Source organism: Hemicordylus capensis, chromosome 2, assembly GCF_027244095.1.
Source record: "Hemicordylus capensis ecotype Gifberg chromosome 2, rHemCap1.1.pri, whole genome shotgun sequence".
Classification (NCBI taxonomy): Eukaryota; Metazoa; Chordata; class Lepidosauria; order Squamata; family Cordylidae; genus Hemicordylus; species Hemicordylus capensis.
The window spans coordinates 95,889,654-95,904,357 of NC_069658.1; the positions used below are offsets into that span (position 1 = coordinate 95,889,654).

Here is a 14,704-nt window from a genome sequence, read left to right on the forward strand (position 1 = left end):
TTGAAGTTGAAGTGGGCAAAAGTGGTAAGGGTAGTGGTGCTGCAGAAGCAGATTGAATAAGGCCAAACACAGGATCTGCAGTCTCATATTTCAGTTGCTGTGTCTCTAAGCCCAAGGCTGACACCATACACTGGAGCTGTTCGGAGTATGGTCTATAATCCTCAAGAGGAGAGTGGTTCTTATCTGCATCCAGAGAATCAGCAGGAGATTGATCTGCATCCTTATTTACACAGGACATGGCATAATAATCAGAGTCTGAGGCAGATAAAAACCCCATGGGGCATCAGCCTTTGTATCTGGCACATCCTTGACTAGTTGGTGGCACTCTGTGCTTTGTGGCTGGTTGTCTTTTTTTGTCTCAGATTTGGATTCTTTATTTTCCCTATTAAAGGAGAGTGGGAGAAAGAGTGTTATATTCACACAAGTAGTGACCATTCACATGCAAACCAGGGTGGACCCGTCCAAAGGGGACAACCCATGCCTGTTGCCACAAGACCAGCTCTTCTCCCAGTTTGATTTGGATCTATGGCCCCTTGGGCTGTGACTGTAATGGTAAGCCCTGTCCCTCTTTTCAGGTCCCCAATAACTGTGCCCATGGTGATATACCGCAGACCTGGGTTCTACCCACATATATTCATAATGTGGTCTGTGCTTGTCATAAGCACAATATTTTGAGAAGGTTCTCTAGTGAGGTCCAGGCAAGTAAAATCCCTCTTGTTCTCCCTCTTCCGCTCTCCAAACCTTGGGATGCTTACTCTTGCCATGTTGCTTCCTCACTTCAGCTTGGTCCACTGGCTTCTGTTGTTTAGCAGGCTTAAGCCCTGAGGAGGACGCTTTGGTATTGGCAGCGCCTGCCCGTTTAAGAGAGGGAGTGCAGGGCCTGTCTTTGGTACCGGCACTGGCTGTGACTCCTTCTGCGTCGGCTGCTTGGATTCCTGAGAGCACAGCAAGAGCTAGTGCAGCGCTGCTGGGATAGCTGGCTAGTGGGAGTGGCTTGTAGGGCCGATGCAGCACGCAAGGCCCTCTCCCACAGCAAAGCACAGAGGCAGGAAGTACATTTGCATAGGGCCTGTCTAGTAAAGCCCTGGCAAATAGTGCAGAAGTCGGTTTGGTGGGTCTCCAAGGCACGCTAAGCACTCCTCGTGCCTGTCTGAAATGGAGAGTTTACCAGAGCAAGTAGGGCAGCTCTTAAGAGAGACTCCAGCAGCCACATCCTGACTCAGGATCTCTGAAAAGAAAAACCTTGAGCAGGGTGGTAGCGGCGGGCAGTGGGGAGAGTTAAACAAAGACATAAAATGAGAATGACTGAAAAATGAGAGGACAGATAGAATAAACGGAAAACTAAAGAGAAAGGGTAAGGAGGATTGGTTGGTTGTTGTTTACAGTTCTCCTCACATGAAGTGAGGCAGAAGGTCTCCTGAAGTCGCTATCGTGGCGGCTGGAAGACGACTGAGCGAGGTAATATGTGAGGTGCTATATATATGTCACTAAGGAGGTGGGGCTACTGCCAAAAAGCATATAGCTGACAGTTCTAGAAGGTTCTGAGGTCCTGTCTAAGCAGGCGCAGAAATCCAAACTGTGGAGGACAATAGGACCACGAACAAGAACCACTGGAACTAAATTCCTGTAAGGCTTCTACCAGGCATGCAAGCCTGCCTTGGCATGCAAAGTTCTACTATGCATACAAGTTTCATCCCATCCTGCAGAGTTATGGGGTAGGGTGATCTCAAAGAGCTACCTTTACAGAGCCTCCATATCCATCGATCTGAATTCCAATGCTACAGTATAATGCTTTCAGAAGCAACTACCATTCTTGCAATTTTCATCCCATTCTGTCAAGAAATAAAGATGATATAGCCACCTGATGGCACAGCAGGGAAATGCTTGACTAACAAGCAGAAGGTTGCCAGTTCGAATCCCCGCTGGTACTTTATTGGGCAGCAGCGATATAGGAAGATGCTGAAAGGCATAATCTCATACTGCTCGGGAGGAGGCAATGATAAACCCCTACGGTGTTCTACCAAAGACAACCACAGGGCTCTGTGGGTGCCAGGAGTTGAAATTGACTTGACAGCACACTTTACCTTTAAGGCATCATTTTTGGACTATTACAATCTTGTGCTGCGTACCTAATTCTCCCTGTTCCAGTAATCAAAATAGCACAAGAGTAGCAATTAAACAAAAAATTAAAGAGCAAAAAGAAATGGTGGTTTATTTAATGCAAACTGTCTGGAGATGGTTCATATCAGGTGCTTTCTAAATCTAATAAAATAAATACAATATTTAGAAGTCAGTCCCTCTCTGTTCAATGAGGCTTTCTCCCAGTAAGGTGTGCCTAGGATTGCAGCCAAATTGTTAAAGTCACATAATCAGGTGGGAGAAAAGAGGAATTATTCACAGGATTTCAAGAAAGTGATTAATTAATGAACAGCAACAATGTCAAGGGGACCAGAAGACATTTAAAACTATATCAGATGTTCCATGGGAGTCTCAAAAGAAGGTGGTGGAGAGGAAATTCTACACAAGTTCAATAAATTGGAAGTGCACGACAACAAAATTTAATTTTGTTTTAAAAGAAGGTCTTGATAGGGAAAGGCAACATTGTGCCCCTTAGTGCGGATAGAAAATAGCAACATGACAAAAAAGGAACCCATGACAAATTCCCCTTCTGCTTGAAGTTCAATCTGGAAACCCAGAGAAGTAAGCATACTAGAAGGGCTCAGTATGAGTGCAGGTATGAAATGAGGAATTATGAAAAAGATGCAACAGGCAGCAATTTATTTGTAAAAAATCCTTTAAAATTTACTACAACAAAGATTAAGGAAAACCTGTATTAATTTATATACATACATTATATACGTATATACACATAATATATCTTGTACCATTAAAATTACATGCTTTTCAGGACAAAAGAAATAGTCTTGTTCCCTTATACCAATTTTAAATTCTCTTACTGCAAGAAATTCTTGCTATCTTTTTTTAAAAAAAGAAAAGACAAACCTTCAAGTATAAGAAATAAGCACATCAGTATCTGAAAGTGAAAAATCATTTGCTCTGCACAAATGATCACTGTTAAATACAGAATAAGTCTGTTTAGCTAACACTTGTGTATGTGCCATGGTGAGCTCTACAACTATGTAAAATCTTTTCCTGAGATATGTGGAAATAATGGAAGGTGCAAGTTCACGGGGTTTTTAGGTTTTCATTCCACTTCAACTGAAATTTTAAAAAACTGATAAATGTCTTACATGTTTGTACCCTCATGGTATCCAACATGAGAACAAGATTCATGTTACCAAATATCTTAAAACTTCAGGAAAACACAAAGGCAAGCACCACTTGTAACAACCAGCATGCAGACAGTGAAATAGAGGTAGCATTGTCTTACAGCTTTAACAAGATCACTTGATTTTAATCCACATAATCTTTTGCAAAAGGCACTCGCTTTTTCATTTCTAAGCATGGTGTTAAAATCCAAATAGACTATCATTGTTTGTTTTGCTATAAATATTTTTTAAAAATTAAACAAGCACAATGAAAAATCAGGGCATATGAAATTAGCTTTAAATCAACATGTAGTCATCTTGTTAGGAAAAATGATTTTAAAAAACGGTTGGCTACTGAAAAGCGGAGTCCTTCCAGTTAAAATGACAGTATATCAGCGGCACAATGTATACTCAGAAATAGACTGTAAAATACCAGAAATACACCAGCCTTTTCTTAACTAAAATAAGAGCAATAGTTCACAGTTAAAAAGTAGGAAGATTGTTCACTTAAAAAGTGAAGCTGGGGAAAGATGGTGATCCATAAATGTAGAAACTTATAAATACATACAAAACTCTGCCATACTGAATTCTTCGTCACTATATGCAATCAAAAGAACATGTGCTTTCTGGCATTTGTTTTTACCGGGAGACAACTGAGCTAATTGAGTTATAAGATGTCCCACTGTTACAGCTTGAAGCATAGGCCTCTTGGCCATTCACATCTAAGCTGACTCTAAACACAGAGGATGCTTTCAGTAAAAAGTCAGCTGCATCTCTGCGGCCTAATTCCCTCAGCTTAGACATTAGGATACCCACAGTACTTTCAGGGGCATTTCCCCATTCCTGCAGAAGGGCATGAGATGGGCTTGGGACAAAAATGTTTTGACAACCATTGTTCATATTATACTTTGCAACAAGGTCAGGAAGGCCCAGGTTCATAGCAAGAAGGCACCAATCCTTGCCCATGGGATCAGGTGGATCCAAAAGTCGACTCAATTTCCTCCTTGTAAGCAGATTCAGGTCTGATACATGGATATCCATCCCCAAACTTCCCTGTGAGTAGACATCAAGACTTCCAAAACACAATATACTGCTAAAGCTTTCTTTATAGCCACCCATGGTATTAGTCAATGAAGTATCCTTTTGACTTTGTGCCCGGAAAAAATCTCTTGGATGGTAGATCATTACTGGTTCATGGTGTTCCCTCAGCTGCTGAGGGCTAAGGTAATGTTTGACTGTTAAGAGCCCTGGCAATGTTGTGGCCATCAAGTTATCAATGGTACTGCACACAGAGTCTAGAAATAAGCAGCATTTGATCTTCTCAGTTTCTAGTCCTCGAACTTGGACCTCAATACCTTGACCATTGTTAACAAGCAGCACAAGAAGCTCAGCTCCACGGTTCACAATCTTTGACCCATTTATCCATAAGCGTATATCTGCATCTCCCTCTGTGCTCTGTTGATGAATCCACCTACACAGATTCACCTGAACTTTATGAAAAATTCCACAAGGTAGTGGAGTCAGGTGTTCCACGGGAACAATTCTAACACCACCATAAATCATAACTTCATCCTCCTCATCAGCCCAAGATCTATGGAGGCTATCAGTTTTGATCAAGGCAGGAATATCAATCATTGTTCCACTGCTGAGGTCTCTTGCACAGATGTCCATGGCATCCAAGATTTGTATAAGTTCTTCTATGTCACTATCTGGTATCAAACGCTGGATGTCCTCTATTGTATATCTACCTCTGTAGTGATGGAGGGCTTTGGGGTTCTCCACAGACAGCAGCTTTCCAAGGACATTCGAACACAGCCACCGAGGATCCAACAGAACAACATCTTGGACCGTCTCACTCTGCATGATATTTATCTGTTCAGTAAAAGAAAGTCACAAGTCAGATCCAAATATAATAGAAAGGAATGTTCTATCACAGTTTACCAACTTGACAATCATGGCAAGTTGATAATAAAAGAACTACTTGTATAAAAGAAGAGATTATCAGGAGGCCCAATTCTGTATCCAATGGCAAATTATGTGTTTGTGCAGAACTGTGGCATGCAGCCCTGCTTCAATTTTGTCCTTCTCATGCTTTCCAACACTGGATTATTTAAATGAAGGAAACGGTATGGAGAACATTTCCCTAGGACAAGCACACTGAGTTGGATCCTAAAACTATGACTGAAATTAAAATAAGCACGGCTTCACATATTCTTGTGCAGGTGCATGCCCAAGAGTTTATGCAGTGCTGCAATAGGGAAGCTCTATTAAAAAGTACTCATCTTCTATGAAAGTGCACACATTCTTTCTCAAGAAAAATAGCACTGTAGGACTTAGTTCACTTTTGTAGCACAGGCTCAAGAATAAGATGTAAAACAGCCCTTCCATGAGTGGAAAATGCCTTTGGAAAGACATCTGGAAAATGCCCCCCCCCCCCCCCGGATCCAATCCTTTATCTTCTGTGGATGCAAAGAAAATATCCTAGCTTAACATACAGGAATGGTGATTGCTTCAACTTCAAGAAACTTCTGATACGAAGGCACTTTGGTGTTATTTCCTAGTTTGAAGGGAAAGCTAGATGATAGTGTAGTAGACAGAGCTGGAGTTGAAGAAGATTCAAATTCAAATATAAGAAGATTTGAATTCTTGTTTAGCCATGGATGTTTAACCTTGGGCAGCTTATTATCTTTGCATCTTCCCTACTCATCAGACTATTCTGAGGACATTTTAGATAAAAATTGTAAGGCACTTTAATAAAAGGTGTTTATGCTGCAGATAATGGTCTGGCTAATACTAAACTTTCAAGACACTATTGAACCATAGGATCTCCTAGAAATCAATGTTTGAGTGAGCACATTGATCAAATTTGCTAGTTACAGCACGTTGTGAAATGTTGCTAGTACACCTAAATATTGGGGAAAGTATGCAACTGCATATACTTTTAACTTTAAATTTATGGATGACATCACAAACTGGCATAACAGTTGGCATTAGGAATGTGCACGAATCATGATTTGACACATGATTCAAAACGCATCCCTGGCCTCTTTAAAATGAAGGAGAGCGGGTGCATACCTGCTCCTCACTGCCACTTCCTGAATTGGTGGCACTCTTCCCAGCTATTTTCATGCGCCACTACCGGCGCTCTCCCCAGCTGCCCTTGCACAATGCCGGCATATACATTGCCTCCGTGCATGCGTGGCAGCCATTTGCATGGTCAGCAACCTCAGCAGAGGCCATGTGCATGCTGACGTCACACTGTATTCTTTAGTACACAGAAGTATTGAGGAAGAGAGGAATTAGTGGTGAACATAAGCTACAGCCACCTAGCAAGCTAAGGCAATTTTTTTTGGAGCCTTGCTGGAAGGCTTCAAGCTTATGCAGAACTGACTATGTAGTTAACATTACATGAATGCAGATCACTTACTTCTCCTATACTGTGCAGCTGCTGGGCAATATGTCTTAGGTCATCTTCACTTGCTAATGGATTAAGCTGATCTTGCACATCATACACAAACTGTTGCAATGACATGAGCTGGTTGGGTCCATTGATTTTTCTCCAGGATGGTAGAGTGGAAATGATTTTTTCACACAAGTGAGTCATGGGTGGGCAAGTCTATGAGAAACAGCACAGTGAACATTAGTTCTATTTCCGGACACAAACTGATTTTTTTAACTTAGAAAATATTATCAATGAAGTACTTCCTAGCTGGAATATATCATCAATTATAATTGGTCATATATATCATTTTCTTAATGATGCTAAAGCAGTTTGAAGTTATTGCCACAATCAGTGTAGCACTAGTAGTACTGGCCTGTTTCTTAATTTGCTTGAGGATGAAGACTTAGTTATGGCATTCCTGTTTCAAGGTGATTATTCTAGAAAGCAATACAGGACTGCATGAAACAAAAAGAAAGTCATACTTATGCAGAGTACTGAATTCATTCCTACCCCAAGCATTATGTAAACTACATTACAAACTCTACATTATTACAGCAGAACAACAATGCTGATCTTTTTTATGACTGAAAGGTATGACATGGAACATCATCCTTGGTGCTGAACCAGTTAAGTCCCCCCCCCTTTTTCTTTTCCTTTCCTTCCAGGTACAAGCTTTTTATAGAGACAGCAACATGTTTTATATGGCTTATATGAAACCATAACCAGCAATTGTGTGTGTGAGTGTGTGGTGCTTTTAAAAAAATAAATAAATGAAAAAAGGTGTATAGCATGGTGGTCTAGTTCAATATCTGGAACCAACAGACAATGTTGTAGCACCATTTCAACAAATTAAAAAGTGAAACTGCATCCTCTCCCTATACACTGCAAGGCAAGCTTGAACAGAGCTTGTTTACCAACTCTGTTCTCATAGGGTTGCTGAGAATGTCAGCCTCTGAAAGAAAGACTTAATATCACATCTGTAAAAGGAGATCCACTCTCTTCTTGCCTCTGGCAAAAATTCTTACTGGAATCAGAAATAGGGTTGAATTTAAGATAGCACTTAATATAAATCTTTCCCCTCGTCCCTTGCTAACGGAGCAAAAAGGCACATTTTAAAAGTGGCGATTCTCTTTATTTAGCAGGGGGAGAGCAACTGGCCCTATCCAACCCCACAGCACAGCATCCCTCCAGTGGCTGTGGGTGGTGTTCATTCTATGTTTCATTTTTAGATTGTGAGTCCTTTCTGGACAGGGAGCCATTTTATTTAATTTATTTCTATTAAACTACTTTGGGAACTTTGGTTGAAAAGCAGTATATAAATATTTATCATCGTAGTAGAAATCCTGACAGCAAGTAATAAAATATAAACTACTGCAGAGAAAAAGTATTTGTTAAAAGACTTATATTAAGAAATATTTCATACCCTTTAATCTGGCAGTGCACTGCTAAATGTTGGGAGAAGGTTACAATTGTGCAGAAGAGGACAGATTGTTGAATAGTACAGAAAGATATGTTTCTGTATATGTAATACACAATGCACTATATTTATGGACAGCAAGTAACGTTCTCCACTGAAACTGCTGAATGCTACATAAATGAAGATGCCAACAATAAATGTAAAATAGATGAAAGCACCATAGTACATCTAGAGTTGGACTTGGGCCAGGTTTCATAGGTACACTCAGCCATCAAGTTCACTGGCCTTGAGCAACCTATTCTCTCTCTCTTAGCCATAATTTAAAAAAGTTATTACAAGGATAAAATTGGAGGAGTTTCTTGGGGAATGACAGATGCAAATATGATTTTTAAAAAAGACACTATCATTGATAGATATACAGAATGTTCTGATGACATGCTGTACAAGACAGCCAAAGCTTTTCAAAAAAGTGATTTCTACATTGTAGAACATGTTTCATTTACATGGAACAAAATAATCTCATATTCATTTATGAAGCTCTGGTTTTGTTTAACCAGAATTTGTTTTATGAAGAAATTAACCTTTCAGTCTAATTTTATGACACTCATCCTTTTAATGATTAATAATAAAGGAGAGCTGGTCTTGTGGTAGCAAGCATGACTTGTCCCCTTAGCTAAGCAGGGTCTGCCCTGGTTGCATATGAAAGGGAGACTAGAAGTGTGAGCACTGTAAAATATTCCCCTTAGGGGATGGAGCCGCTCTGGGAAGAGCAGAAGGTTCCAAGTTCTCTCCCTGGCTTCTTCAAGATAGGGCTGAGAGCGATTCCTGCCTGCAACCTTGGAGAAGCCGCTGCCTGTCTGTGAAGACAATACTGAACTAGATGGACCAATGGTCTGACTCAGTATATGGCAGCTTCCTATGTTCCTAATACAGTCCTCCAGTCCTTTCAAGCCAGAAAGATTGATGGGCTTAGATTAAAATTAGTGAATCCATTCTATCTCACACAGAGACAATTTAACCTAAACTCAAATATGTGTTCCTTTCCATCTCTCACACCCATTCTATTTTGCAATCAAATTGGAAGAGTCTCATGAAGCTTGGCCAGATGGCTATGTAACTTACAGTGATAATTTGACTACGTAATTCTTGAAGGTGGTTTCGGAGAATCTTCATATCTTTTGAGCCAGATGCTCCAGCATCTAAAATAAATAATCTGTCCAAAATGTGAAGGTCATTCCCAAACCTAAAAGAAAAAAAGTAAGAACCTGTTAATCATTTTTATAGCCCAGGAGCTCATTTTTACTTCTTCATTCTTTAACTGAAGAAATTTAGGAAATAGTGCGTGTGTACATACACATACAGTCATGCACACACCCCTACCTATCCGTCCATCTAGTAACACTTGCAGCCTGATCCTGTGCTTGTTTATTTGGAAACAAGTCCCATGAAATTCAGTGGCCATTATTCAAAATAAGCATGTAAACAACTGGAACTTGAAGCATACAGTAAAAGGGTACAGTAGATCTGGATTTCTTTACTTGTGCGTAAGGAAGTACAGTATTCGTAACAATTCAGCTCCAAGTCCTGGCATAAACAAATAGTTTCAGAATCTACAAATTTCTTCGTACATTACACATTCTGTGTTTCCTTTCTTACCTGTTTCTAATTTCTTTTAAAAGGGAAGTATCTTTGTCATACTGAAACTCTCCTCCAGCAGAACGTGGAAGATTGACAATGTCAGCATGAGTAGCCACCAATGCAACGTGCAGAGGGGTTTTTAGCCTTCCTCCGAATGCTTGAGGAGAAAAAGAATGACAACTTTCAGGGAAAAGATCTTTCTCCTTTCTATTGAATCAAGAATTCGTTATATGCTTTTATAAACCTCTCTAGTCTTAAAGAGACTGACTCTATTGTGACCATATTCTAGAACACAGAAGCAGAATCAATGTTCATAATTTCAAAACAGTAACTCTGCTCTTTTTCAGGGTATTTCAAAACAGGGTATTAGAATCAAAATAATTCTCTCAAAAGCCATCTATTTCACTACAAAACTAAATATGTCTTTAGGGGAGGGGCACTACCTTTTCAGTTACACCCACTTTAAAAAAATTCTCCATTTACTTCACTCATTAGTCTACATTTATACATGTACATCTGAGACTATTATAGGCAGGAAACAAATGATCTAAAGAACATTCATACAGTGGTATGAATGCAACTTTACAGTACTTACACAAACAAAGAATTCTCATTTAAGTGAGAGTTAAGTAGGAAAGCCTGGGAGATACCATGAAAAAGAATGAGAAAAAGAGAAAGAGAAAGATACAAATGGCACATGAATGAGGTAACAGCACTGAACACAAATCTGTATAGCCTGCCTGCTTATATGTTATCTGGAAAAGAAAAACTGTTGTGTCAAATTATAGGAAAAAATTTGACTTTTGTAGTGTTTACATGTATTGTGGCAAATATTCAATTGTAATCCCACAAAAATTAACATGAGTAAGGGCTCTCATGTCCCAGTCACATAAATCAGACACAATCCCACAGAAAGATTAGCATAAATTAAAGTTCTTTGATATCCATGGGACTTAAGCATGCTCAATCCAGCAATGGGTTAATATCCTTTATAAGTACAGTATATACAACAGAGGATCTAATGTCCCCTTATAGAACAACATATTTGTTGTGGAGTATGTTTTCATGGACTTCAGTCTACTTCATCAGATGCATCGGAGGGAAAGCTTATCCCACAGTGATTGTGTAAGTCTGTATGGAGTAGGGTTGCCAAGGTTCCAGTGCCCAGATAAGCGACACAAGTGCGGGAGTATGTGGCAGTAACTGAGAGCCTGAGTGCTCTGTGGTTTTAACACTTTCAACTCAAACTAACAGTGCACGTTACAACTTAGGCTTCTTCTTCTCTGCTTATTGATATCCAAAATGGGTGTGATGTAGTTTTGTTTTCTAGAAAGAGAAGCATTGTTAGCCAGTAAAAATAGGTTTTCACACATGAGCACTATCTAGTAGTCATCGCATGTATGATTTTCATGATCCTGATACCTGGACAATGCTGTTAGCCAATCATTGATGGTTGCTAATGTTAATGTTTTTGTTAATGTTCCCAATATGAGGCTGTTAGCAACCCTAAGCCTGCAGCCCACCAGAACAAGTGCTCTGGTAGGAAGGGAGAAGGGAAAGGAGTTGGAGCTCGTTAATTATTCCATTTTTAGTGAAAATAACTGGTTTGATCTGAGCCATAGGTTCTCCCCATTAGCTGAAAATAAGGGACAAATTATCCCATAAGGGACAGTTAGTTTTGGGCTGAAATAAGGGATGTCCCTGCTGATAAGGGACTGTTGGCATCCCTAGTATGGAGACACTAGACCAGGGCTACTCAACTTCAGCCCTCCTGCAGATGTTGGCCTACAATTCCCATAATCCCTGGCTATTGGCCACTGTGGCTGGGGATTATGGGAGCTGTAGTTCAAACACAACTTGGGGGCCTAAGTTGAGCACGCCTGAACTAGACTCTTTGGTTTTTACTGCAACAGACGGAGACAGCTTACACCTCTGGAAATTGTAGGTATATTATGTAAATCTTAAATACTCCAAATCAATAAACTGGGACCAATCTAAAGTTGATTGGTTTGTACTCTAACATGCACACGAACTCCTGCATGAGCAGGACACTATTAGTTTTAATACTGACACAGTACTCAGAATTACCTTTTGAAATTGTGGGAAATGCTTGTATGGGAGCACCATAGGTTCATTAGATTTTATACTTATCTAATGAGCCTGGATCAAGCTGTATATCTGACAATTTAAAAGTGTTGGATTGTTCAAGAAATATTTATAAGAATTTTATCAGTACTATACAATGCTTAGGATGTTTAAGAGGGCTACATGCACATTGACACTGCAGCAAGATGAATGCTAATTTTGTTAAACTCAGTTTGCCAGATCTTTTTCATAACATATCTTTTTGTTCAAGACATATGAAAACACAATTTGCAATTCAATAATTGCAGAAAATATGACTACATTTTCAGCTCCAATATTTGTTTTCTGAAAGCTGCAGATTCATTAAATCTTATACATGTTATACATGTTATACATGAGTACCCAGAATGTTGGAGGCAATAAGCTAAATCATTGTAAACCGCTTAGAGAGCTCTGGCTATAGAGTGGTATATAAATGTAAGTGCTATTGCAATTGCAATGTTGGAAAGGTATCAGGCAACTAGGTTTCAAGAAACAGGTATCAAGGAACTTTAGAGTTCCTTAAGCAATGCTGTTATCAAAAGACATTTATTTGACTGACCAATTATTAATTATTATTATGTATTCGATTTCTATACCGCCCTTCCAAAAATGGCTCAGGGCGGTTTACAAAAAGAAATAATAAATAAAATGGATCCCTGTACCCAAAGGGCTCACAAACAAAAAGAAAACATAAGATAGACACCAGCAACAGTCACTGGAGGTACTGTGCTGGGGGTAGATAGGGCCAGTTACTCTCCCTCTGCTAAATAAAGAGAATCACCACATTAAAAAGGTGCCTCTTTGCCAAGTTATCAAGTTAGAAAGACCAATTATAAATTTTGAATTTGATGCATTTAAAATGTCAGAATATTGCTTATTAAGAGATAAATGCCTTTATCATTTATCAGAATATTAATAGGACATATCTGACATTGTCAGTGTGCAGTAGAAAACCTTATCGTCCCATATAATTTGATCACTTAAAGAATACTGTCATAATAGGTGGAAGACTGCTTCCTTGTGATAAAGCTAAATGAAAGGTGCTAGCTAAGACAAATGAATTTAATCTTTTTTTAAAATACAGAGCAATAACATCCAATGGTATGGTTTATAAGCAACTCAAAGCAGCAAGGCCAATTAAAATATTTGACCATCTCATTTAAGAAATAAAATTAATGGGAAAAATTCATAGGAACATAGGAAGCTGCCATATACAGTACTGAGTCAGACCATAGGTCCTTCTAGCTCAGTATTGTCTACTGAGACTGGCAGCGGCGTCTCCAAGGTTGCAGGCAGGAATCTCTCTCAGCCCTATTTTGGACATGCCAGGGAGGGAACTTGAAACCTTCTACATGCAGGTGCTCTTCCCAGAGTGGCTCCATCTCCTAAGGTGAATGTCTTATAGTGCTCACACATCAAGTCTCCCATTCATATGCAACCAAGATAGACCCTGCTTAGCTAAGGGAACAAGTCATGCTTGCTACCACAAGACCAGCTCTCCTCTCCTTCATTAAGTGTAAAGTTAAATCTGTATGAATACAATAAAGGTGCATGGCATAGCTCAACAAGGAAGATTTGCAAAGCTTTGAAGAAACAAGTTGTCTTTTCCTCTCCTATGTCGAAGGGCTGGCAGAGATAAAATACTTGTAGCATACCTATTGGTTCTTCAACTGGAACAAGGGACTTTAGGAAACTAAGCCAAAAGGTCACTTGGTTCAATTGTATTTCATAGGGCTCCTCAAGACTAAAAAGCACAATATGAACTGAGGTGGGATCATTTGCAGCAAAATAATCATAGCAGCAGAAATAGACAGGATTCCCAGAGAATTCCCACACACTGAAATCGCCAATTCCTGTAATAAGTAAACAAAATCATTAAGTCAATTATAGGAACATATTTTCCACATACATGAATAATTTTTTAGATGTATTTGACACTTCAGTTCTCATTACTGAGATCACAATTCTATTCCTAGTTACATTTGCTAAAGCCCAGTGACTTAAGGGACTTCTGAACGGGATGCACTCAAAATGGGACTGGCTCATCTGTAGAAGAACTGCAAGTAGTTTTTACCACAGTGCCTTTTATACTAGGACACAAATCCCCACCCCCGAGGTTTGATGCAAACACTACAGGCTACATGCCACAACAGGCATATCATTAGAACTGTAGGTTGTGAAGGAACACAGCACATTAAGACCTTACAAACAAAATCTAGTTCAAACATTAATATTAGACAAAATCTAGTATCCAAAATCAATATTATATCTAGTTATCTGGCTTATATTAATCACATTAATGCTTCTTACTGTGCTATTTCAGGTTTCAAAGACGTTAAGCTGCTTTTAAGAAAAATTCACAAAAACCCTGCTTATTTCACAAAACTGAAAAATAGTGATATTTAATTTACAAAAATCAGAACAGGATTTTAATAACCACATCTGGTTGCTGACTGCCATTCTGTGAGCACTGACAGCACTCTTATCCTGAGTGCTGTCTTTTCTATTTTTGGATGGAGACAGGAGAAGCCTTCATTTGTTTCCTGTCCTCCAGATTACAATGGCCATTTGCACCTTGCTTAAGAAATAGTAATTAAGTGATTTATAAATGAAAATATTTTAGTAAAAACAGAAATACTGCCTGAATTGTGACATTTGCAAAGCAATTGCCACTTTAGTTCTGGATGGTTCAGAAATAAGATCTTCACTGAAGGCAACTGGTCTGAGTGAAGTATTTAAACTATTATTTCAGTTAGTGTGATCAAGATAACCTGCAAATATATAAAAGATGTCAGAATGCCCCTTTTCTCA

At 39.2% G+C, this 14,704-nt stretch overlaps 1 protein-coding gene across 4 annotated transcripts in view; it reads right to left on the reverse strand.

Annotated features, from left to right (window-relative positions):
• Positions 1 to 2,756: 2,756 nt before the first annotated feature.
• Positions 2,757 to 14,704, reverse strand: part of DAPK1 (death associated protein kinase 1) — a 157,476-nt gene continuing 145,528 nt past the window's right edge. For all 4 annotated transcript variants that reach the window (XM_053292217.1, XM_053292215.1, XM_053292214.1 and 1 more), the window contains 5 exons: positions 13,549 to 13,746; positions 9,785 to 9,923; positions 9,251 to 9,371; positions 6,697 to 6,885; positions 2,757 to 5,141 (listed from right to left, as the gene is read on the reverse strand). In XM_053292217.1, coding sequence (XP_053148192.1) covers positions 3,909 to 5,141; positions 6,697 to 6,885; positions 9,251 to 9,371; positions 9,785 to 9,923; positions 13,549 to 13,746 — 1,880 coding nt within the window. In that variant the 3' untranslated portion in view covers positions 2,757 to 3,908. The remainder of the gene's footprint in view (positions 5,142 to 6,696; positions 6,886 to 9,250; positions 9,372 to 9,784; positions 9,924 to 13,548; positions 13,747 to 14,704) is intronic.